Source organism: Sphaeramia orbicularis, chromosome 5, assembly GCF_902148855.1.
Source record: "Sphaeramia orbicularis chromosome 5, fSphaOr1.1, whole genome shotgun sequence".
Classification (NCBI taxonomy): Eukaryota; Metazoa; Chordata; class Actinopteri; order Kurtiformes; family Apogonidae; genus Sphaeramia; species Sphaeramia orbicularis.
In genome coordinates, this window is record NC_043961.1 from 43,607,711 (window position 1) to 43,633,249 (window position 25,539).

The following is a 25,539-nucleotide window of genomic DNA, read 5'->3' on the forward strand; positions in this document are numbered from 1 at the left end:
GATGAAAACGAGCCGAGACGCAACATAAATGCTGGTCGTGTGACGATGACTATAATTAAATGTATAATGCAATATTGTTGATGAATAAAAATGAGAGTATATGTGATTTACTCAATAAAAACTATGTTAAAATGTCTCTTCATTTTTGTTGATGAAAACAAGACGAGACAAAATTTTATGACGTTATTTTCTCGTTAATATTATTTTGCAGTATGTATTTTTCCTGTGTCTCACACTTCAGAGGCTGCATCAGGTCGCAATGCGCAGATGCATTCGACGTCACTTTCTCACGCCCTACTCGTGTGCAGCATTATTCAGAAGTTGCAGCAGCTGTGGTGAGTTCAGCTGAGTGATGTAAGTGAGTAAATGACCAACAAAGCAAACAACTGATACAGAGAAAGAGACCAATGGCTAGCCAACCGGGGTTCGTTTTTGGAAGAAAAAGGAGAGACAACATTTGGATGCACTTTCAAGACAAAGACTTGGGGAAAAAAAACGGAATGTGTTTTGGGAAAAGATGGGGAGAAATGTGGCCACAATATTGCAGGGAAAAACACAACAAATCTGAAATGACATCTCAAGGCATATCATAGTGAAACTGAGGTAAGTCAGTATATTAACTTTACGTTTCTTTCTATGTTTCAAAGCTGCCGACTCCTGAGGCTGTGGTTAATGTGTTTCAATGTAACATTAGCTTTAGACATTAACCACTGACTCTGACACTTTGGAGATTAAAAAATATGAATGCAGTGAAAAAAATGTCTACTGTATTGTGATATCACACTTATTACGGCAGTATTTTCACCATTTAGAGTCTCTTCATCTTTAGCGTGGATTATTGTTAAATTATTGAGCTTTATAGTAGATAACTCTACGTGTATGTGTGTGTGTGTATGCTCGTGTGTGTACTTGTAAGACAGAGAGTGTAAAGTGGGTTCTGAATTCCTACCTGACTGACTCCATAAGTGTACTAAGCATTCCTTGTTGGCCAAATACTGTCACTAGTTTTGTCATTCACACTGAATTGAATTTGGCATCAACAACATGACCCATACATATATTTAATGCCACCTGAGACTGCTTTATACTACTTTTGTTTAATTGTGTAGACTTGTATTCTTTTTTTGACAGTCAAGTCACTCACTGAGAGGTGAGGATTACAAGCAAGGATTTTTGCTACTTAATATTTATAACAGTTACATTTTCCAGTGGCTGCATTTATCCTGACATTGTATCTATTCCTATGCTAGATTCCAGAAAGAGCATCAGTGAAGCAAGTCCTACCAAAGAAGATGGACAAGCCAGCTAGTGCTCAGGATTTCTTTGCCACAAGGAGGTACAATGACAACTCCCCAGAGCAATGCACCAAAGAGGAAGGATAGCGCAGTGGATAGGCTGCACAGGACTCCCAGCAGGAGCTGTCGAAGATGAGGAGTTCATTGCCATGATGGCAAAATTGGACAAAAAGTTCAAAGTGCCAAAAAGACATAAAATTTTAAACTTGATTGATAAAATGTACAAAGAAGAAAAGGAAAAGGTCAAACAAAACCTGGCCACAGCACACAGAATAACTACAGGGTTGGATATTTGGACTAAAAAGGGGCTTACAGCATCCTTCCTGGGAGTCAGTGCCTGTTACTTCAACCCTGAGGACAACAAGGCTCAACACAAACTCCTGAACCTGACAGAGATGGTGCGCCCTCACACTGCAGAGTCGATTAGTACACTTGTGGAGGAGTCAATGGAAGAATGGGGGATCCCCAGAGAAAAGGCCCTTACAACGATAACTGAAAATGGCAACAATATGGTTGCTCCATTCCACACACATGGAGAAGTTTCCACAACTTCTGAAGAGGACTCAGAGGTGGAGCACAACAATGTCAACGATGACAATGAACATCAAGAAGGGGAGCATGACAGGTAAATCTGAGTATGAAACTGCTATTAATTCAGAATCAGCTTTACTGGCCACGATTGCTTAAAAAGAATTTGGTTCAATAATGTAAGGGCTAAAATGGTTGAATATGTATATACAGTACAGGCCAAAAGTTTGGACACACCTTCTCATTCTTCGCATTTTCTTTATTTTCATGACTATTTACATTGTAGATTCTCACTGAAGGCATCAAAACTATGAATGAACACATGTGGAATTATGTACTTAACAAAAAAGTGTGAAATAACTGAAAACATCTCTTATATTCTAGTTTCTTCAAAGTAGCCACCCTTAGCTCTGATGACTGCCTTGCACACCCTTGGCATTCTCTTGATGAGCATCAAGAGGTAGTCACCTGAAATGGTTTTCACTTCATAGCTGTGCCTTGTCAGGGTTACTTAGTGGAATTTCTTGCCTTATTGATGGGGTTGGGACCATCAGTTGTGTTGTGCAGAAGTCAGGCTGATGCACAGCTGACAGCCCTATTGGACAACTGTTAGAATGCATATTATGGCGAGAACCAATCAGCTAAGTAAAGACAAACGAGTGGCCATCATTACTTTAAGAAATGAAGGTCAGTCAGTCTAGAAAATTTCAAAAACTTTGAATGTGTCCCCAAGTGCAGTTGCAAAAACCATCAAGCGCTCCAACGAAACTGGCTCACATGAGGACCGCCCCAGGAAAGGAAGACCAAGAGTCACCTCCGATGCTGAAGATAAGTTCATCTGAGTCACCAGCCTCAGAAATCGCAAATTAACAGCAGCTCAGATTAGAGACCAGATGAATACCACACAGAGCTCTAGCAGCAGACACATCTCTACAACAACTGTTAAGAGGAGACTGCGTGAATCAGGCCTTCATGGTCAAATAGCTGCTAGGAAACCACTGCTCAGGAGAGGCAACAAACACAAGAGATTTATTTGGGCCAAGAAACCCAAGGAATGGACATTAGACCAGTGGAAATGTGTGCTTTGGTCTGATGAGTCCAAATTTGAGATCTTTGGATCCAACCGCCGTGTCTTTGTGCGACGCAGAAAAGGTGAACGGATGGATGCTACATGCCAGGTTCCCACCATGAAGCATGGAGGGGGAGGTGTGATGGTGTGGGGGTGCTTTGCTGGTGACGCTGTTGGGGATTTATTCAAGATTGAAGGCAACCTGAATCAGCATGGCTACCACAGCATCCTGAAGTGACATGCCATTCCATCCGATTTGCGTTTAGTTGGACCATCATTTATGTTTCAACAGGACAATGACCCCAAACACACCTCCAGGCTGTGTGAGGGATATTTGACCAAGAAGGAGAGTGATGGAGTGCTGCGCCAGATGACTTGGCCTCCATAGTCACCGGATCTGAACCCAATCGAGATGGTTTGGGGTGAGCTGGACCGCAGAGTGAAGGCAAAAGGGCCAACAAGTGCTAAGCATCTCTGGGAACTTCTTCAAGTATGTTAGGAAAACATTTCAGGTGACTACCTCTTGAAGCTCATCAAGAGAATGCCAAGGGTGTGCAAGGCAGTCATCAGAGCTAAGGGTGGCTACTTTGAAGAAACTAGAATATAAGAGATGTTTTCAGTTATTTCACACTTTTTTGTTAAGTACATAATTCCACATGTGTTCATTCATAGTTTTGATGCCTTCAGTGAGAATCTACAATGTAAATAGTCATGAAAATAAAGAAAATGCGAAGAATGAGAAGATGTGTCCAAACTTTTGGCCTGTACTGTATATATATTTTTTTATTTTCATGCAGATATGACTATGGAGCCATAGAGAGGACCCCATGCGTGGTTCACACCATACAGCTTGAAGTGAATATGGTCCAGAAGGAACACTCAATTCAAAAGCTGTTGGACAAAGTGAAGCACTTGGAGAACAAGTTTAGGAAGTTGTCTGTTGCCACAGAGCGGCTGCTGCAGAGGTGTGCTCTGGTTCTGGTAAAAGACTGTCCCACCAGGTGGTCAAGTTGCTTTGGTATGATTTTGGACTGTCTTGAAGTCACGGAGCACCTCAGAGCTGTGGCTGAGTCCGTGGGCTGGGACAGCCTGCTGCCCAGTGAGTGGCAGAAGACTGGGATGTTGAGAGACCTTCTTCTGCCATTTGTAGAGCACACTGAGTCACTTGAAAGTGACACTCAATCACTTTCCCTTGTTGTGCCAGCACTCTTGGATCTCAAAAACCACCTGTCAGAGTTCTCACTTGTAAATGGGAGAACCTTCAAAGATGCAGCTACACTCACTCAGAGGATGCTGTCCAGCATGGACAGGTGCTTTAGTGTGTTTCTTGACATAACGGCTGACAACTTCTCACCACTTCCTGCAGCAGCATGCTTTGTGGACCCCTCTGTGGCTGAAAACCTTCTGGAAAATGATGACAATGAAGTGCAGAATCTTGTCAGAAAGGCAGAGGACTACATTGCTCATCTTGTGCCACAAAAAGTGGAAGTAAGAGAAGAGCAGTTGACTGATGATGAGGTCACAAATGAGGGTACAGAGGCTCCAGAGTCAACCCCTGCAAAATGGTGCAGATTTAAAGTCTTCAATGCTAATCATACACCGAGGCCGAAGACAGCCAAGACCACAAACACTAGGCAAGAGATCTTGAGATATAAAGAGTAAGGGTGTAACAAAATATCAGTTCTGCAATATTTCGTGATATTTCATTTCACAATACTGTATCGATATTAAAAAGTACTGTATTGGTATTTTTAGGTATTTATTCAAATGCAGATATTGTGGAGGTTCATTTCTGTTTTTTTGTTTTTATTTTAATTATTTATTATGTAACACTCTTTTATGAAATGATGTTAGTTCCTTTGTTGGTATTGCACAAAAATAATGTTCTGACGTTAGTTCTGAACTAATATAATGTGAACATTTGAATAGGATCTTAAACTGTAATGTCTGTAAAACATCACTTAAGTTTGAACACAGGAACATTTTGTGATATAGCATTAGATCCTGTTGGGATCAAATAAAAATGTGTCTAGTGTTTGTGCATGTTTCTGGCGTAATTCAATTCTTCAAGGAAATAATCACAAGAAAAAAGAAACAAATGAAAAATTACCTTTTTAACAGTATCATGATATATCGTGATATATTGTATCATGATCCTTGTATTGTGATTTGTATTGTATCACCAAATTCTTGCCAATACACAGCCCTAATAAAGAGGGACGGTCCGAGTACCACCAGACTGCTCCTAGTGCTGAGGTTGAGGAATCCGGCATGGGGTATTGGTTAACTCAGTGTTGTTCCACTGCTTTCCCAACACTGAAACCTCTGCCCTGGACCTCCTGGCGATGCCAGCCACTCAGGCATTTACAGAGAGGGTCTTCAGTGTAACTGGTTACCTCTCTTGTGGCCAGGACTTGTACCATTTTGGAAAGATGCGCTTTCCTTTAAATACACAAGCCTAAATAATAGTTAATGGCTGGCCTGAACAGACAGGCAAGAAGTGTACACACACACACACACACACACACACACACACACACACACCATTTTGATCAGCAACCTTTCCCATGTCCATGCAAAAAAAACTGCTGATCCTAAATTGTTGATTGTTTATTATGTGCCTGGAACCAGATAAAAGAGTTTAATGTTAAAAAATATAGCCATAGAGTAATTTGTACTGGCCAGATGTTTTTTTTTTTTTTTTTTTTTTTGCTGTTGCTGTCATCTGTGACAACCAGTCTTTAAATGCCATATCCAGGGGGTTTCAGTTTATGTATCTGCTGTTGAGACTGCTGGTTATTTGGTTCAGTAGTTGGCATAATTCAGTCCTGTTTATTTTACGTCAATGTATTCTACTGTATGCAGTCAGTACTTTCCATCCCACTTATCTATCTCTAAGGTCCAAACCATTTGTGGTATATGTTTAAATAGTTTTTATGATGCAAAATCTGACAGTTTACAAGCAACACAAGTAACAGACACAATTTATTTACACTTTTTAGTTTGTTATTGTAGCTCTACCATTCAAGCACCTTGTTTCTCTTTGTTATCTTGAATGTATTTTTTCTGGCATTGTCATGTGATTATTTTTTATTTCATTTAAATTTATGTCTGGGTACTTAACATGTTTTGGTAGGTAAAATGTTGTAAATTCAAATCAGAGTATATTCTTTGTCTGGAATGGATATTCTTAAGGCAATAAAGGTAACAATAATAACATAAACTTGTCTGTTGACTAGACTAAAAGGAGTATACATGTGACTAAAACGAATAAAAACTAAAATGACAGCTTGACACAAAGACTAGACTAAAACTAAAATTAAAACAGGCCGCCAAAAAAAACACTAGCCATGCCTTTTAATAGTGAATAAGAAATAACTGAATGACAGAATTCACAAAGTGGGATAAGTGTAATAAAGATTTGTCATATTGAGGCTTGATTATGATTTATTTAAGAGAAAACATGTCAAAGAAGTGTAAAGGGTGCATTTCAAGTTTATTATATAGATATTCTAATTTATATATGTATTTATTGATTTTATTTTGTTTTTTTGTCTGTGATTTGGTGCCCCCTCCAGCAGATGGTTCCCTAGGCAGCCACCTGTGTCGCCTATATCCAGAGGGCCAGACTCTAACATTGCATTATTAAAATTGCGTTAACATTAGGGTCATTTTTACAGGCTTGAGCAAAATATTGGTGGAAGTTATTCTTATTTAGTTCCATTTCTCTCACCCATTCCTCCACTCTATCGCATCTCCACTGTCAAGCCACAGTGAAGCAGGACTGGAAGTTGAGACTCCAGTGTTTGCTTTTCCAAATGGTGGTTTACAGAGGCATTTTCATCCATCCCTCTTTTTTTCTTACCCATGCAGTACACTGTCATGTCCGATCTGGGTCCGCATTGAGTCCAGTCCGAGTACGCGCAGATATCCGCGGAGTGTATACGGCCGACTTCGGCCAACTCTTTAGGAGCCTGCCCCTAGTGGCCTGACTTATTACTGCATGGCAAAGTTTTTGGATGGACAGACAGATGGATGGATGACCAACTGATGACAATACCCTGCAGGCAGTGTGGCTGAGGGTAAAAGCTACATTTTTTGAGAAAATCGAATTAATCACGAAGATGGTAAATACTTTTTGACTGTATTTTCAAGTGTTTTCATTGTGAGACTATTGTGTGTTATCGTGATGGTTTCCTGTGGGGGTGTGTCTGATGTCTCACCCTCCTCGTCTGTTTTGGTTCGTAGCTCTACATCCTCCACCTCTCCAAACTTTCCAAATCGATCCATCAGGTCTTTCTGGGTGATGGAGTGACTCAACCCACCAACATAAAGCCGTTTCATCGCTATCTTTCCTGTAACGACACAGCCACCAACTCCTCTTCCACCTCACTACTGACTCCTCCTCCACCGTGAATCTGAGGAAGAAAAGAGCTTTATTAAACTGGTCTAATAAACAAGCTTTGAAGATTAAAGTAGGTAAATTTGACAAGAGGTGAGCCAGTGCCAATTGGCTTGTGTACTTCTAAGCAGCAGCATAAAACTCTGATGATGACTGTTGTTAATGCCTACGGTGAAGGTTAGAGACAGTGAAGTGTTTTCAGCTTTAAGGTTCTGTACTGACTGGTGTAATTAAAGTCATTTTCAAATCTTATGGTCCAGTAGACTGGGTGAGATTAGGACTGTTACATTCAGCTGGTCCCAGTTTGCTTTCACACTGTGTCAAACTAACAAACCTCTTGAACAATCCTGGCCTTTCATGGTGCTGCATTAAGAACTGCTTAAGGAGAAGACAAGGCAAACAATGAATAAGAAACATCACTGATTAATGCATGACAACTTCTGTTTCCACCACATGAAAACAAACCATGGAGTTGCTCTGTAGTCTGCTTCCTGACTTACAAATCAGAACCCCCGTTTGAAGCAAAACATCTATGGGAGGATTTATGAAGCTCAGGAATTTGGACCATTCCAAAACTATTCTTGTACAAAGTAGAACCTTCTGGTAGTGAGTGCGGAGGGTGACCAAACTGTAACATATGACTTCATGCATGAACTGTTTTATCTTTTTTGAATACCTCTTCAATTTTTTACATTAAAAAAAAAACAAAACTATGCATTAATGTTGTACATAATATTGCCCCTTTCCATATTCATATCCTAGTTTGTACAATTGTATTTTACCTCAGTATTTACAATCTGTCCTCCCATTTATATCAGAATATAAACTGTAACTAATGTAACTAAAACTATTACAATGATTATAACGATTTGAACAGAAGACAGAAAAGCAGCCCCCCCCCCCCCCCCCCCCCCCCCACACACACACACACACACACACACACACTCAAATAAATGAATAAACAAAAGTAATAGTAGTTTTTACCTTTTAACGTAGATCAGTGGGACTTTGAGTGGACCTCTAGACACAGCCTTGGTTTGTTGGGTTTCAAACTGAATGTTCTATGTTTGTGTTGTGTGTATTTGTCGAAGACCTGCTATGAGTTTTCATCACAGACACTCATGTCTTGGTCTCACGTGTTCCATCCTGTGTTACCTTTAACTCCGTCCGGGCTTGTACTCCTACCACCTTTCCGTTCCGTTCTTGTTTATTTTCACTTAAAACGATCCGCCTGTACTCATATACTCAGGACAAACGTTACAAAAACCTTAATCCAAAAATAAGAAAGAACATCTATATTAATCGTCATTTCTCTAAAGTTTAAACAAAGACGCACTGTACATTGTTTTACGCACTGTACAAATGACAAATGTTCTCTAAACTGAACCTCCGTCTGCGTCACAGACCGGAGCACGTCACTTTTTTCTGTTCAGAGGTGGATCTCCATTCAACATAGCGATCCGATAAAGAATCATTTACCCTGTACAGGGTAATTTATATTCTCTAAAAGTGTAATATTAACAGTTTTCAATTCTCATCTTATTACTAATGACAGTCTAATAATTTATTATCCAGTATTTATTTACAGAAGTAGTCCCCCCCCCTCTGACTTGTAGTGGCATATCCCAGTGTCGGCGGGTCTATCCAAAGTCTCGGTGAGTTAGGAGGAAATTCGGAAACAAATACATTTTGTCCTATCTGACGCTACCAACTAAAGAGACTAACGCGAAACATTTCAACGGAATCTGCTACGGTAAGTTAATATTTTGTTAACTTTATTAATTTTGTTAAATTTTGTCTTTTTGGGTCAAACAGCATTGAATCTATTATTTTAATAAGTTAGCTAACCCCGTGAAAGTTTTTCTTTTATTAGCTGAATGTTAGCAACATTTTAATGTGTTGGAAACACTTTCATTACAGAATAATAACTAGGAAAAGCTGAAACATAGCTGATCAAATGTTTGTAATTTGAATGTATCCTCCTACGTGCTAACTGTATGATCTGCGGTCAAACCATAGCTTTGGACTGTTGATGATGTAGAAGTGTCGACAGGTGGTTCTGGTTTAAATGAGTATGCAGTTAATAAAAAGTCATAAGGGTCATAAAGTTAGCACTTATAACACAATATACAACAAAAACTCAGTGAGAGATATTTTTTGACAGCAGTTCTTTAGGGAGACTTTTAAACATTTAATGCTGCTGGCTGGTTCAGCTTTCAGATGTATTTAACATCTTTAGTCGTCAAGAAATCAAAGCTTATTGCTCACAGTGAGATGTGTTTTTAACACACAGTGTGACTTTATATACACTTCCTGTCGTTGCTCATATGAATAATTTAAGCGAGATAAAGCTATAATCTGTAAAGAAATGATCCCATACACCTGTAAGACACAGAAGTGGCTTTTACATCGGACATCTGTGCAAAACTTTACTATACTATATATTTACTAAATGTAGAAAAACAGAAATGTGTAATGTCGGTTTTTCCATTAAATCAGAAATATAATGATTTGTTTATTTATTATTGTGAGATGACAAGATGTCATTCCATAAACATAGTGATGAACCTAAATATCACGTTGACTTACAGATACATTCATTATTATTATATATTACCCCTCTATCCCTTACTAAATTAAAAAATGATTTGGTTTCCTGATATGTCCACACATACCGTGCCATGTTTCTTTTAAAACTCTTCTTTGCTTGTTGTAATATCCGTCAACATCAGTTTTTTTTTTTTTATTGACGTGACTCTAGTTGCAGAAAAAGGTCTTTCCATTGTAGTTTTGAGTGATATACCAGTTTTGCCACACCTGAAAAACCACCTCTTGCCAGCGCAAAAAACTTTTCATTGAAAAAAACAGGAGTTTGACTGAAATTGTTGTTTTTCCATTAGGCAAATTTTTATGCGCAAGTTACAGGGGTTGGACAAAATAATGGAAACACCTTAAAAAATCAACAAAATATAATTTAATATGGTGTAGGTCCGCCTTTTGCGGCAATTACAGCCTCAATTCTCCGAGGTATTGATTCATACAACTTGTGAATTGTTTCCAAAGGAATTTTAAGCCATTCTTCAGTTAGAATACCCTCCAGCTCTTTAAGAGACGATGGCGGTGGAAATCGACGTCTTACTTGAATCTCTAAAACTGACCATAAATGCTCAATAATGTTGAGGTCTGGGGACTATGCCGGCCATACGAGATGCTCAACTTCATTAGAATGTTCCTCATGCCATTCTTTAACAATTCTAGCTGTATGGATTGGGGCATTATCATCTTGAGGTGAAGGTGTTTCCATTATTTTGTCCAACCCCTGTATATTCATGCAATTTGAGGGTTCATGGAAAAGCAACTATTGACTGTATACACACCACTTAAACAAAAAATAAGGGGGGGTGTAGCACTCCCGTGTTTGAAAGATTATTATATTGCTGCTCATTTGAGATTGTTAGTGTGTTAGTGCAATCCAGAATATAGAGCTACATGGAGGGTGTTAGAAGGGGCTATAACAGCAGAGTTCCCAATTCAAGCAGCAATAGGAGATAACGGTTTGATGATTAAGTTAATTGATATGAGAAATATCTGGACTGATTTACCACTGACGCTGTAGAAGAAGGTAATAGCTAAGAATCATTTGAAAGAAGCAATTAAAGTTTTGAGATGGTGTGCATTCAATCCAGATTTTATACCTGAAAATTCAGATGCAAAATTTAAGGGTTAGAAAACTCATGGATTAACAGCATATTGCACATTTTTGTGTAAAGGGTCAATGAATAATTTTCAAAACCTAAAGAGACAGTTTGGTCTAAATAAGGATGACTTCTATAGATTTCTACAAGTTCATCACTATATTGAGCAAACAAGGAAAACGATCAATTATCATTATTAAAAGTATTTATGGATGCATATACTTCAGGCTCAGGCCAAAAAACCATCTCAAGACTCTATAGGGGTTTACAACAAATGAAAAGTATCTCACTGCACGTTAAACAGAAATGGGAGAGGGAAGGAAATCTAGTCCTAAATGAAGGCGACTGGGAACACTTATGCGAGATACAATGGAAAACTTCAAATTCAACAATAAGGAGAGAGTTTTGCAGGAAAAACCTTATTGGATTTTTCACCACTCCAACTCTAAAAAGACACTATACCAGTTCAGCTACATGCTGGAGACAGTGTGGATGCCTAGAGGCAAATCATTTTCACATATGCTGGTCTTGTTCAATATTGTTCCCTTTCTGGCAGGTCTATACAATTTTGCAAAAAGTATTCCAGACAAACATTCCTTTTGAGTTTGTATCATTATACCCAGATGTGGGTAGTAACGCATCACATTGACTTAAGTAACTTTTTACCTAAATTGTACTTTTAAGAGTACTTTTAATATGACATACTTTTTACTTTCACTTGAGTATATTTATGTAGAAGAAGCGCTACTTCTACTCCATTACAATGGCATACATTCCGCTTTTTTCTTTTACTTTTGGTCATTTGTAAATGCACAAACCATTTGTTTTTTTGTGTTAGAAAGACTTCCGCCAAAAACTCACATGACCGTGTTTCACCAATAAAACGTAGTTAGTGGCTACGTTCGACGTAGGCACCAGAGGTCGCGTTAACCGAAAATATTCCGTCATTGACAGAATTTTTTTTTAAATGACGGAAAATTCTGAAGGCCGTCCCTCATTTTGACAGATTCAAATACTGAGGGTAATCTACTGTTAACCTCTCCTGCTCGGCTCGTCCGACCGTAGTCAGCGAGAACAGGGCAGATTTCCTCCAGGGCCGATGTCGGGTTAACTCCCTTGCCGGTAGTGGAAGACAGCAGCTTTTATTTATGCACAGTATATCGATGTTTGTACACTTTTTCCTTCTGTACTCTTACACACTCATACTCAAAACTGCCGCTCCCTCACCTTGCTCGACCACTCGCACCATACGTTCACGCACGCACCACACACCGCTCTCGCACTTAAAGGAACACACACACACACCAGTCTCATACTACCAAAGAAAGTTTTCACACAACACTGTGAACAGAACCTGTTCGCAGAATTGCTGGTCTGTCTGTCTCTCTTAACGAGGCATCAAACAGTCCATAACAGCATCCACCTGTATAGAACCAACAGCACCACTGTTCACAACTCCACTGAATACAACAGCAGTACTGCAGTCACATGACTCACCGTTAGTCCACCTGTAGTAGACCCCCTGTCCAGTTGATGGTGAGTGTGAACATTAATCAGTCAGTGTCCAGTCTTGTGTTGTTGTTTTGCTGACTTTAGCCAAAATTAGATGCTACTTTTCTTGTGCAAACTGTGAAGACAGCCGAGTCTCCTGAGTTATTTTAGAAAACCCAGTTAAATCCGATGTCATTAATAAACATGGTGAAAAAAGAGGGACGGATGCGGTGGAGGATGACGGAAAAGCAAGGAATACGCCAGTGGCATTTGGTGTGCTATATGTACGCATTTTCTACCTTTCATGTGTTATTTGATGGCATGTCAATTTGTGCGTAGATCTCTGGTTCATATAACCTGAACCCTAACCCTCAGTGCATAACACACCAATTATAAGTGGCGTATATAATTATGCGAGTCGTGATATCACGTTGGTTTATCAGCCAGCAGCAACTACAGTTGCTGCATCATTGAAATGTTTTTGAACATTAAATACTACTAAATATATCTTTTTATCATTAAAAAATAAAAATTTGAAATGACGGATAATAATACGTTATGACGGAATTTTTATGACCCTGTCCGTCAAAATGACGGACAATAAAAATGTCTAGCGCAACCTCTGGTAGGCACTAGCTACATTTGACTCCATACCACCAATCAGATGTAGCCAGGCAGTCACATGACACCTTGCTGCCGGTTTCACAGAGGAGGAGAGTGAGTACACCAGAACACAAACACAGGAGTAGACGTCAGCAGTGGATGAAACAACGGCTTGTGGTTTGGATTTTGAGGAGACAGAAGACGTGGAACACTCCTCAGGGCCGGTTGCCTTGGGGCGCCAACTGCTGGAGGGGGCACCACCGGTAGGCCAAAAAATACAATAAAATAATAGTGATAATATTTATAGTTAATAAAGAAATACTTGTATTGATAATGTGATAGTTTCTCATTAACTATCTTAAAAACAAAGAAATGAAAAAATATAACGACCCCCCTGTAATTTCTCAGGTGAACTCTCATTGACCTGGTGCTCACTGTGTGTGTGCGTAAGTGACAGAGACAGAGCGGAGCTGAATGACAGTGTCAGACTGGTGTTGAACTAAGCATCCAGGTAAAGGTTGCAGAATTTATCACCATGAAAAGGCCTTCCAAGCCCTTAGCTTGGAAGCCCTTAGCAGTTTCGAAGCAGAGAAAAGAGGAGGCAGAAAAGTAATGTAATTCTAGAGATATGCAACTTTTTATAATGTTAAAAATAGGAGTGCAAATTATTGATTAATTCATTAATCAGTAGTTGTTGACCTTATCGATTGATTAACGATTCATTGATAAGCGGTAGAACCTGAATTTGTTTTTCAGTACGGTCCATAAGAATAAAAGCTAAATATTGTTTATATACTTCATGAAAAAAGCATGTCATATTCCTTAATGATTGATTTATTGAAGTGTTGGATACAGTCAGTGTTTCATGTGGAATTCCTCTGTTGATGTGGCGCTGTGTAATGGGTGCGTTTCGTCGGTGAGGTGGGTGGGTGCACGCGGGTGCGTCTCGTCGGGGGGGGTTACTCGGCCGCACGTGCACAGTACAGCCGGGGGATGTGTGCGTGTTGGTTGGTAGCTGCACACGTGCGTGCATCACTTTCCGTCCTACTTCTAATACTATGGGGGTATGGGGCGGTGCAGTCTGTGCCCCTGCAGAAGTGACAGTGAAACTTTTCATTCATTAATCTTTTCCCTACCTCCTGAAGCTTTGTCAATGCTCAACATACCTGTGGCCCGAATCAGGAGCCTGGAGGATGTTTTCAACTTTTGTCTCACTGACCGTGGACTAGACCAACCTCCAGGGAAAACGCTCTGATACCAACCCCGCATTAGTGCATGTATTTAGTCGGGTGTGCACCGCTCTCACAAACAGATGGGCTGGTCTGTGTTTCGCTCCACCATGTCCATAAAGACATTCTAACTCATCAGTGATCATCACCATGATCCAGTTCAATGACCGGCTATCCCAGCCGCGACATCGCAGCGCAGACAAACTGGCAGCCTGAGAGGCAGGTGTGGACAGGTGGACAAGGGCAATTAACCGACAATTAATAATTTAATTGAGCAAATTCTTATCGACAATTAATTGTTCGTTGATTAATTGTTTGCATCCCTAGTTAAAAAACATTTGATGTTCTAGCAAAAGCTAGCTGAATTGAAATGAAGCAGAGTTGGCTAATAATGGTACTGTAGATGATTAAGGTGTAAGATATCTGCTAAGGTGTCTGGTTTACTGATGCTGAGCTGGTTTATACATATTTCTATCTGGTTTACTGCTGGTTGGCTGGTTTTTATCTGTTTCTATCTGGTTTACTGCTGGTTGGCTGGTTTATATATGTTTCTATCTGATTTATGTATGTTTCTATCTGGTTTACTGCTGGTTGACAGGTTTATATATGTTTCTATCTGATTTACTGTTGGTTGGCTGGTTTATATATGTTTCTATCTGGTTTACTGCTGTTTGGCTGGATTATACATGTTTCTATTTGATTTATATATGTTTCTGTCTGATTTATATATGCTTCTGTCTGATTTATATATGTTTAGAGGTGAAATGATTCCTTGAGTAATTCGAGTACCTGGATTACAGAAAATGATCGAGGAATATTCTCTGCCTTGAGGAATCGCTTATTTAATTGTAAAGCTCAAAGCACAGCATTTTGCACGGACTATTTAATGTGTCACAACGCGCTTACGTTACTCATGCAAAGGAAGATGACGGAGGACGTGGAAGAGTTCGAATGAAGCAGTGGGAACATAGAAGAGGTGAGCAAAGACAGGCGAGTAAATACAGCAATAATGACGAAAGACAAAAAAACACAATAACAAAGACAGAAAATGTCATTAATGTGGAAGCATTTTAGACTGAACAGTGAGGTAAACACTGTGACATGTATCTGCTGTAACACGGCCCTTCCATACCACAACAGCACATCTCCGATGGAGCATCTTCTCATAAGACACCCAGAATGGAGCGGAGGACCTGAAATAAAATAAAATTAATGCAACGCAAATCAATGAAATTAACATTAATATACCTTACTAACATGACATAAGCCCAGTGGAGGGTTAGGTTTCTGTTAATTATGGCTACTGTCAAATGTGTGGCTAGTTTATTATGATGATGACAAGCACAGATTTAGGCAGCGAGCTGTGCACCTGTGATTTACACGGTTAATTTCCCAAAAGCACAGCCAAAACGGTGCATGGCTTAGTGAAAGTTTTCTCTTACCTTGTCATGGCCAAATTTTGGCAAAATCCAACTACTTTTTGCTAAAATGAAGTGAATCATCAATTAACTGGACGTGTGTGTGTGTGTGTGTGTGTGTGTGTGTGGTGGGGTGGGGGGGTCATTGCCTTGATTCTTCTGAATATAGCAGAAATGTGTAAAACTGTTCATGCATGGACTCGTTCCAAGTTCCCGTTCAAATGTTCTTGCCTCTTATATGCCACTACGCATTCCTGTTATGTCGAAATTGAAAATTCTAAAACTTATAACTGCCAAAGTTAAGTTGCACATCAAAAAGGCAATGTTTATGCCTCAAAAGTTATAGATTTGCATATGATAAATGACAAAGACTAGGGAACTAAGCATGTAGCTATTTCTACAGAAAGGCATTTCTTTTGTTTTCCAAACCTTGCCTACTCTTCCTCAGTGTGTATGGAATCATAACTTAATTCACAGAAGTGTGGGTAGTTACAGGAATTGTTAACATAGATTTAATCACTCAAATGGTAGGCTACCATTATTTGGCATCCATTGAACGAACTTGAACAATAATCTAAACACTATTAACACCCAGGTGACCTACGTAGGGGAGACCGGGGACAATTGTAACATGGGTCAGTTGCAGTTGCTCCGATCAGAAACAAGTTAAGACTCACCTGATTCACTCTGCACATGCTCAGTTTAGTCCTTAGTCCACATGGGAAGTTGTAGTGCTGTTAGGCAGACACTTCAAAATTTGTGAGGGAAAACATTATTTTGTGGTTAGAAAGTCATTAGTTTTGCTCAAATTACTTTTGTGATTACTTGGCTTGCTTTGTAGTTAGACTCATTAAAGGTATGACATTTTGATTAATAGGGGTGTTAGAAAATATTGGTTCTGCAATATATTGCAATATTTTATTTTACAATACTGTATTGATATTAAAAAGTACTGTATCAATATTTTTAGGTATTGATTTAAATGCAGATATGGTGGAGGTTCATTTTTGTTTTTTGGTTTTCTTTAGTGTCTCCATCTTTATTATTATTTAACACTGTTTGATTAAGGAATGGTTATTTGAAGCGTCTTAAAAGTACTTTTTACTGTCTGAGAGGCAGATGGTAGTTCCTTTGGAAACTAGGAGACTTAGAAAAATTTTTGTGATATAGCATTAGACCCTGTTCTGATCAAATAAAAATGTGTTTAGTATTTGTACATATTTCTAGTGTAATTCAGTTTTTCCAGGGAACAGTCTAAAAAAAAGAAAAAAAAAAGCCTTTTTAACAGTATCATGATATACAGGGTGTTTCAAAAAAAAGTATACACTCAGAAAAATGCCTAAAAAATGAAAATTTCATAAGTTTCAGAAAATATCTATATGGTTATTGATAGACCAAGGTCTCATGCTTTCATTACCACAATGGCAGGTATAAGCCGTTCCACATGAGTGAGCACAGTCCTTGCACTTTATTGGGATAGAAAATGGCTTGCGCACAGACATGAGAGGGATAAAACAAGATCAGACACCACAATTGGAAAGCTTAGGCAGGTGCTTTAATGCTGTGTAATTTACAAGAAAATTCAGTTAACCCTTTGTCTTCCAGAAGCCTCCAAACTTTGCACCCAGGTTGAACCATCCAGGCATGACTACGTAAATTTCTCGGAAGCTACGAAGCACTGTTTACATTTGTCAGACCACAGTCCATTTTAGGCCTGTGGAGAGCTAAGGGCAAATTGAAATGGACTGTGGCTGTGTCTTCTTTGACAAATCAATGAACCATGGCCTGCGTTCTTTGGCATGGACTACGATCAGAACCAGACGTGCAAGGACTTGCTGTTTGAGTGAAGGAAGGCACAGCCTGGGTGCAAAGTTTGGAGGCTTCTGGAAGACAAAGGGTTAACTGAATTTTCTTGTAAATTACACAGCATTAAAGCACCTGCCTAAGCTTTCCAATTGTGGTGTCTGATCTTATTTTAACCCTCTCATATCTGCGCGCAAGCCATTTTCTATCCCAATCAAGTACAAGGACCATGCTCACTCATGTGGTATGGCTGATACCTGCCATTGGGGTAATGAAAGCATGAGACCTTGGTCTATCAATAACCGTATAGATATTTTCTGAAACTTATGGAACTTTCATTTTTTAGGCATTTTTCTGAGTGTATACTTTTTTTTGAAACACCCTGTATTGTGATATATTGTATCTTGATCCTAGTTTTGTGATTTGTATTGCATTGCCAGATTCTTGCTGATACACAGCCCTATTGATTATGTGTCTGTTTAGCTATCATTCAGTTTATTTGTGGTAATGTTTTAGCTTCTAGCTGTAAGGCAAGCTAATGCACTCAGGGACAGTTGTAACAAACTTGTTTGAGATAGATTGTAACACTTTCTAAAATATTACAAGTTACGCCAAGCTAAAATTCAATTGTTTTTCCAGGATTTCATGACCATGGGAACCCTGCAATTGTTTTTATTTTTTTAGTTTTAATGTGCCTAGGTCTCAGAAGAGAAAGACTGACAGGGGGTGCCCCTTGACATTTTGAAGAGGGCATCCACTGATATAAAGGTCCATGGAAAGTCAGTCAGATCTGTGGCAAAATAGTATGGCATATGCCATGTCACTCTATATAGATTCTGCAAAGGGAGGAATAAGTTAGAAGATTAGGGATCAAGTGAACTTCCACAGGTAGGCTACAACTCTGCAACAAAGGTGTTCACTGATGAACAAGAAAAGATTTTGACAGAATATCTGAAAGGCGCTGCTAATACGTACAGGGCCTGATTTACTAAGATCGCAAATAATGGGTGCAAATGTGCCTGCTCCCGCTAAAATATGCGCATGCTATTGATTTGCATGTCAGGGGTGATCAACTAAGATTGCCTTCGCAAATGACAACAGGCGCAAAGTCTTGGAGACTGCCCTATTTAAATCAGGATTTTGCGTGTGCTACTGGTTGTTGTGTGGAGACGGTACGCTGTAAAACTGCTCTGGGATATGCCAGCACTCATAAATATGAAGTTGTTCTTTTTCCACTCAGAGGGGTGAATAGGCATTTCTCTGTTGTTGTTTATCAGTGGTGAAGTGTGTGATTAGTGAAATAAATACCTTCTCTCTTTATGTCACTCTGCATGGTGAATGTATGATAAATGAAAACTTTTAAGTCCATGGACATGAGAGAAAACCCTCCACATCAGTGCCTTACCTGGGCCGTTGTAAAGAGTGGGAGATGATGGACAAATGCACAAATGAGCCGCAGGTTCTTAAAAAGAGGCGAGTCCATTCAGTCCATTTCAGGTGGAAATCACAATACATAAAGAATAAATCAGTGTTCTGCTCACAGCGACAACACGAATACATCCAGTTCTCTGATTCAGGTTTAGTGTCAGACTGTTGACCAGTTAGCATTAGCGTTAGGTTAACCTTACTTCTGACTGAACAGCTGATGTGCCGCTGACTACTGTTACAGCATGGAACGAACTAAACAGTGAATATTTCTGATATACCTATCATTGGTTTGATGAGCAGTCGGAGCCACTGCGACTGTTGTGGTCCTTTAGTTTCTTTTAATCCTGCATAAGTTTCTTCGGCTTTTCTTGTATGTCTTTAGGCGTGTGTCTTACATTTAGCTCCGACAGCTTTTACTCAAATCTCGCTCATCTCATGTCGGCGATTCAAAGTCCATCTGAATTTCCTCATATGCAAAAACACTCAAAATAGCCTGGACCTCGTTGTCCGTCCACTTGTCGTAGCTTCTCTTTTCGTCCATTTTCCGAATTATCAAAATACAAAGTTGGCAGTCTCTCCATGTCTGACAGGGTCAGCGGTGTGTTAGGCCCAGTGTCTGGTTGTTTGGCTAACTTTGCCAAGTCGGCTTGTTCTGCATCTCCAATTTGCTGCTTCGCCGCATTGTCTTTCGGTTTCATGTCTTTGGGAAAAGTCAGAGTTGACATTAAAAATTGCATGACTTTGAATGGATCCCAGAGGGAATTTGATCGAATGTCAACAGAGTGGCTCTGACTTGCAGCCTACACTGCCATGTGTCAAACCGGCATACAGCAGTAATTTACGACGCATGTGTGCACCCCCCGTCCCCATCCCCGGCCAAACCACGTGTGTGTGCGCCCCCTGCTGCCCCTCCCCCCTGGCGTGTGTAGTCCTCCCAATTACACACCGCCGCACCAACAGATCAATTCCAAAGGAAACACTGGTAAAGTGTAAACAAAATGGGCCCGAGGACCGACCCTTGCAGTACACTATAAATTACTCTGGAATATGGGGATGATTGTTGATTTAAATTGACAACCTGGTACCTATTAGATAAATAGGATTTAAACCAGCAGAGGGCTGCTCCTCTAATACCTATGTCCCATTCTAATATCTGCAGTAAGATGCTGTGGTCAGTTGTGTCAAAAGCTGCACTCAAGTCCAACAGGACCAGGATCAAGACCAGTTCATCGTCAGCAGCTAGTAACAAGTGATTAGTAACTTTGACGAGTCAGTTTCAGTGCTATGATGAGCTTGAATTCCAGACTGGAAATCTTCAAATAAACTATTGTCCTGTAGGTGCTGACTGTTTAACTGCCACTCTTTCAAGGACTTTTTAAAGGAAGGGGAGATTTGATATAGGCCTGTAATTGGCTCAAGAGTAGTTTTTTGCAAAAGTGGTTTAATAACTGCATATTTAAAAGACTGTGGCACATAGCCAGTTACTAATGAGGTATTTATTATATTTACCATAGTGTCAATAGTTAGGGGCAGAGTTTCTAAAAGTTTGGTTGGGATTGGATCTAAGAGGCAAGTTGATGATTTATCTGGCCCTAAATCCACCACGTAATCGGCATTTTATAGTAAAGACATTTTACTGTAGGTTCCCTTCAGGTTTAAACTTGCACCTTATAAAACAGGGTTCTCTCACTTAATAAAGTTAAGCAGTGGCTATGGATACGGAACAATACAGAAGTATGGAAAGACTTGGAATATGGCATGCTTCTGATTGGTTAATCAGTGTCACGTGTCACGTAAATTCCAAATGAATAAGAATGATTTCTACTCGTACTGCACAAATTCCGTACAGAGTACAGATTTTCTAAAAATACGGAATTGCCCTATTGTCTAATCCTAACCCTATTGCCTGACCCTCACTCTAACCCTATTGCCTAACCCTAACCCATTTAGACTCCTCATAGCTGCGGATAACTGTTAATCACCTCTGTCATAGTCTTGCGTTTCCATACTCCTGGCCTTCGGGTATTTGAGTACAATTCCATATTTGTAGCCACTTTTTTAAAGTTATTAAGACTAATCCAGTAATGAAACTAAATGTGAATGCAGTTCATTTCACCTGTCCTGTCTCTGAAATGCACAGTTTATACCCACCTGGATTTAACCAACCAAATGAGGAACAGCCCTCTATTACTACAGTCATTACTGCAGTCATTACTATTAGGATTGAGGAGATGATGTAATGATCAGCATCCCCACCCCTTTACGCCGTTTTGAACTTACAGGCGCTAACAGTCCCATAGCAGTGTGTTCATTGTTTTTGTAAATTGTCTGTAAAATCCATCCGATCGAAGATGCCTGGGACACACTGCTGCATTAAAAACTGTTCCAGTTACTCCCGTGATCCACACAGCAAATGTAAAGACCCGGAGGTACGTTATTTTGGGTTTCCGACTAGTTTCATGGATTTACAATTCCCACACACTGATCCACCAACACACTAACCAGGCCATCACTAAACTACAATTGAACCCCAGTCACTGTACAGATACGTGGAACAAGAATGTAAAGAGTAAACAAAAACCTAAACGATGCTGTCTATTGACTATGAGACAATGGTGATAGCCTTTCACCATTACTGCCACTTTGACTATAACACATAAACATTGCCCCATCCACAGACTGACCTTTGACAGCACCACAGTGTTTTCACAGTCATCAGGCTTGTAGATCACCAAGCCTTGAACCCAGCCATGGCAAAACTGTTCATGACTGTTGAGGGACTTGAGGCTTTTGAATTCTTCCACTGTGTAATAACTTTTACCGAAAATGTGATAGTTAACTAACTGCATGTAAGTACAGGGTGGCAGTGAGTCAAGATCCCTGCACCAGTTGGATGCCGTTGAACACTGGTAGCTCATAGGGGTCTATATCCTTCATATCTCTGATCTTCTCCAAACACCTTTACTTAGCAGTTGCATTGAGCTTCCCCCAATAGGGACCCCTTGCTTTTGCTACAACCTTATCCATTTTTTTTTTGTTAAATCTTGATTCATACAGCTCTTTCCTGCATGTCTGCGGTATGCTGTTGGCCATAGCAACTAGGGATGCAAATTATTGATTAATCCATTAATCGTTAGTTGGTTTATATTAGAGCCCGACCAATATGAGATTTTTGGGGCCGATGCCGATACTGGGGGCAAAAAAAAAAAAAGCCAATATCCGATATATATCAGCCGATAACCGATATATTGGCCAATAAATGAAATAAGAGCATTGATATACACAGGGTATATACTGTACATGAACATAAATTCTGATAATACCCAAAATATGATTTAACACAAAGAAGCAGAAGACTACTAAATTAAAATAAGGAACTAATAAGGAACTTTAATTAGTAACACTGTCAACATAAGGACTGTAAACTCTCTGATAAATAAGAAAAGGCAAACTTTAAACACAGTGATATAAGAAAATTTGTAGTGTTCTTTGCTTTGCTGGTGCTGGAGCCCTGGATAATTTGCACACTGCAGATGTTGCATCTAGCACCTGTGGAGTCTTTTGTGAAGTGGCTCCACACCCTACTCTTCCCCTCTGCCTATGAAATGAAAATATATACATTTAATGCATTTTGGCTATTAGCATAGAATTTGATTCTATAGTTGGCCATTTTAAAATAAAAGCAAGTGGCCGCATTTAGCTGAAAGTGATAATACAGGTGCAGGTCAAAAAATTAGAATATCATGAAAAAGGTCAATATTTTTTGTCACTCATTTCAGAAAGTGAAACCCATATATTATATGACTCATTAGATATAGAGCAGGGTTCTCGCTAGCGTCATTGAACATCGGGGCCCCTGACGCTGTCCCTGGGGAGCCCCAATGCTGAGATTTGACCCGCAACGCTGTCTTTCCACCAGCGTAGCGATGTTTTTTTGCGTGTATTCTGTCCCTGCTTGTGTGTATAGCGGCTAGCTCGGCAGATAGATAACAGGTTTCTACAGAAAAGCCGGACTCCGAAAACTTATCTCCAAAGCTTCTGCTTGAGACTTCACTGTAAAACTGCAACATACATACAAAACATGTCTCAGTTCTGTTCTTTGTTACAGCACATTAACATAGCATTATACATTCAAATGAATGAAAAAAGATTGCTAGCTCAATGGTAACATAAATGGGAAAATCCATAGACATGCTAACGATTAGCCTCTTCAGATCGACTTAAGATTTACAACGTCTTTTGATCTAACAACAAAAGTTTACATCAGAGTCAGGTTTTACTATTCATTACCACAACAACTGAACATAAAATACTCACAGGCAAATGTTCTTTCTGGCCATACAAACAGAATGAGAGAAACATGTCTGCTACTTCCTTCCCATGTCTGAACTGACTACGGTAACACCGAAAGGACAAAACACACACCAGTGACACTTATTCCCACCACCAGAGGGCCCCCTTTGCTTGCTTTTAAACAACAGAACATCACTGTGTGTGTGTGTGTGTGTGTGTGTGTGTGTGTGTGTGTGAGAGAGATCGTCCAGCGTAATGATAACGAGATTTGAATTTGAAGAAATATATTCCTTTGTCTTGGCGCAAAGCGCTGCAGACAGGACATGAGAACAATAGAATCCACACCCCTTTGTGTGCTTTGGTATTGTCTGACGCCCGCCTGCCAACATCACTTGCCTTACGCTCATTGGCTGACAAAGAGACTTGAATCAATTTATCTGATTTATACAGATCGATCACCTGTGGAAAATCAGATCTAAAATTTAGCCTGTGCATGCATGTAGTGTGAGTGCCGCTCCGATTATCCCTAATTTTGTGCAAGTGAATATTTTTCTACGATCATGTCTGCGTCGAAGTGCAGGAGCAACGCCAAACGCGAGGGTAATATCGCATCATTTTTTGGCTTTATTCCTCAAAATTTGCCCCTCAAAATGCAGGAAATAGTGTTTCAGAGAGTTAGAAATTTAAAAATATTCTGGGGGAGGATGCCCCCGGACCCCCCTACAAAATTTGCACCATGCAGGCACGCACTGCGTACATGGTGACCCTATGCTGTCAAAAAGTCCTAGTGAGAACCCTGGAGAGTGAAATATTTCAAGCCTTATTTCTTTTTTATTTATTTATTTATTTTTTTTTAATTTTTTTTTTTTTATTGGTGATAGTTAACAAGACAATGTGGACAGAAAAACAACAACACATAAACAAAAGGAAACTCAAACAAATAAACAAACAAAAAACAACAACAATGACAGAGTATTGACAAACAACGTCATATTACAATGAAAAAGATCAGAAATGTAAATAGCAATATGATAATAATAATGTTAACATGATGATAATGATAACAATAGAAATATTACTTTCTAATCCAAAAAAAAGGAAAAAGGCAAGGGGGGGTGGGGCTTGGTTGAAGAGAGAAAGAGGGGAGGGGAGAGAAAGGGGGAGAAAGAAGAGTAGGTGGGAATGAAGGGGAACAGGGATCCTGGTTTGTCTGTATATGGAGGTAGAGAGAGAGAATGAAGTTAATGTGGATGATGTCAATTAAAAAATGTTTGTTATGGGTTGGATGTGGTCTGATATGTGGTCCTGTACATGGCTGTGGTTTTGGTTACTGCTTTGGTACGAGTTCTGGGTGGACTTTAGATAATTTGTGAAGGGGTTCCATGTTTCCTCAAAGGCTGATATACTGTTTGTTTTGTAGGCTGTTATTTTTTCTATTGATATGTGTTCTGAGAGTAAATTTGTCCAGTGGGTGATATGGCAGGAGTGTTTTGATTTCCAGTTTTGAAAAATGATTTTCTTGGCGATGGTCAGAGAAATTAGTAATGGGTTATTGTGTTTAGTTGGAATTGTAATGTGTGTCAAGTCCCCCAGCAAACAGAGCGTTGGGGATGCTGGGATTCTGCAGCCCAAGATACACGAGAGTGTTTCTGTGACTGTTATCCAAAATGAAAGAACTGGCTGGCAAGACCAGGTGGCGTGAAGATAATCATCTGTGTGACCCAGGGTGCACTGTGAGCAGATATCTGTGCTAATCAGCCCCATTTTAAACATTTTCCCCTGAGTGATGTGTATTCTGTGAATGGTTTTATATTGTATGAGTTGTAAATTTGTATTGGTGGTCATGGAAAAGATGTTTTTATTGATTTGTATCCAGAAATCAGGGTTGGGAGGTAAAGCCAAGTCCTTTTCCCATTTGGTGGTTGGGAGTGTTATGGAGGTTTCTGACAATGAAAAAAGTTTATACATTTTTGAAATTATTTTTTTGGGGGTTGTAATTTTAAAGATTTCTTCACTTAAATAAGAAGACTGTAATATGTTGTTAGATATGTTGATTTTAGATTTAATGATGGATTTTAATTGTTGGTATTGGAGGAATTGGTCTCTTCCAACCCCGTACTTCTGGATAAATGTATTAAATGATATGAACTGGTTATTTTCAAATAAGTGGTGGAGGTGAGTGATGCCTTTGTGTTGCCATGATGGAAAGTAAACAGGAGTGTTGTACAGCTGGAAGTCTGGGTTGTGCCAAATTGGGGTGAGCCTACATGGTGCCAGTGATGATT

The 25,539-nt window shown here is 39.6% G+C and overlaps 2 protein-coding genes across 4 annotated transcripts in view; one reads left to right on the forward strand and one right to left on the reverse strand.

Annotated features, from left to right (window-relative positions):
- Positions 1-8,479, reverse strand: part of nol8 (nucleolar protein 8) — a 42,139-nt gene extending 33,660 nt beyond the window's left edge. The window contains exons 1-3 of one of the 2 annotated variants that reach the window (XM_030133492.1): positions 8,279-8,479; positions 7,629-7,672; positions 7,116-7,310 (exon numbers count right to left, since the gene is read on the reverse strand). In XM_030133492.1, coding sequence (XP_029989352.1) covers positions 7,116-7,236 — 121 coding nt within the window. In that variant the 5' untranslated portion in view covers positions 7,237-7,310; positions 7,629-7,672; positions 8,279-8,479. The remainder of the gene's footprint in view (positions 1-7,115; positions 7,311-7,628; positions 7,673-8,278) is intronic. The other variant, XM_030133493.1, reaches the window with a different exon arrangement.
- A 481-nt stretch (positions 8,480-8,960) lies between these two features.
- Positions 8,961-25,539, forward strand: part of cenpp (centromere protein P) — a 375,236-nt gene continuing 358,657 nt past the window's right edge. For both annotated transcript variants that reach the window (XM_030133511.1, XM_030133512.1), the window contains exon 1: positions 8,961-9,047. The gene's annotated coding sequence lies outside the window, so the exon portion shown is untranslated. The remainder of the gene's footprint in view (positions 9,048-25,539) is intronic.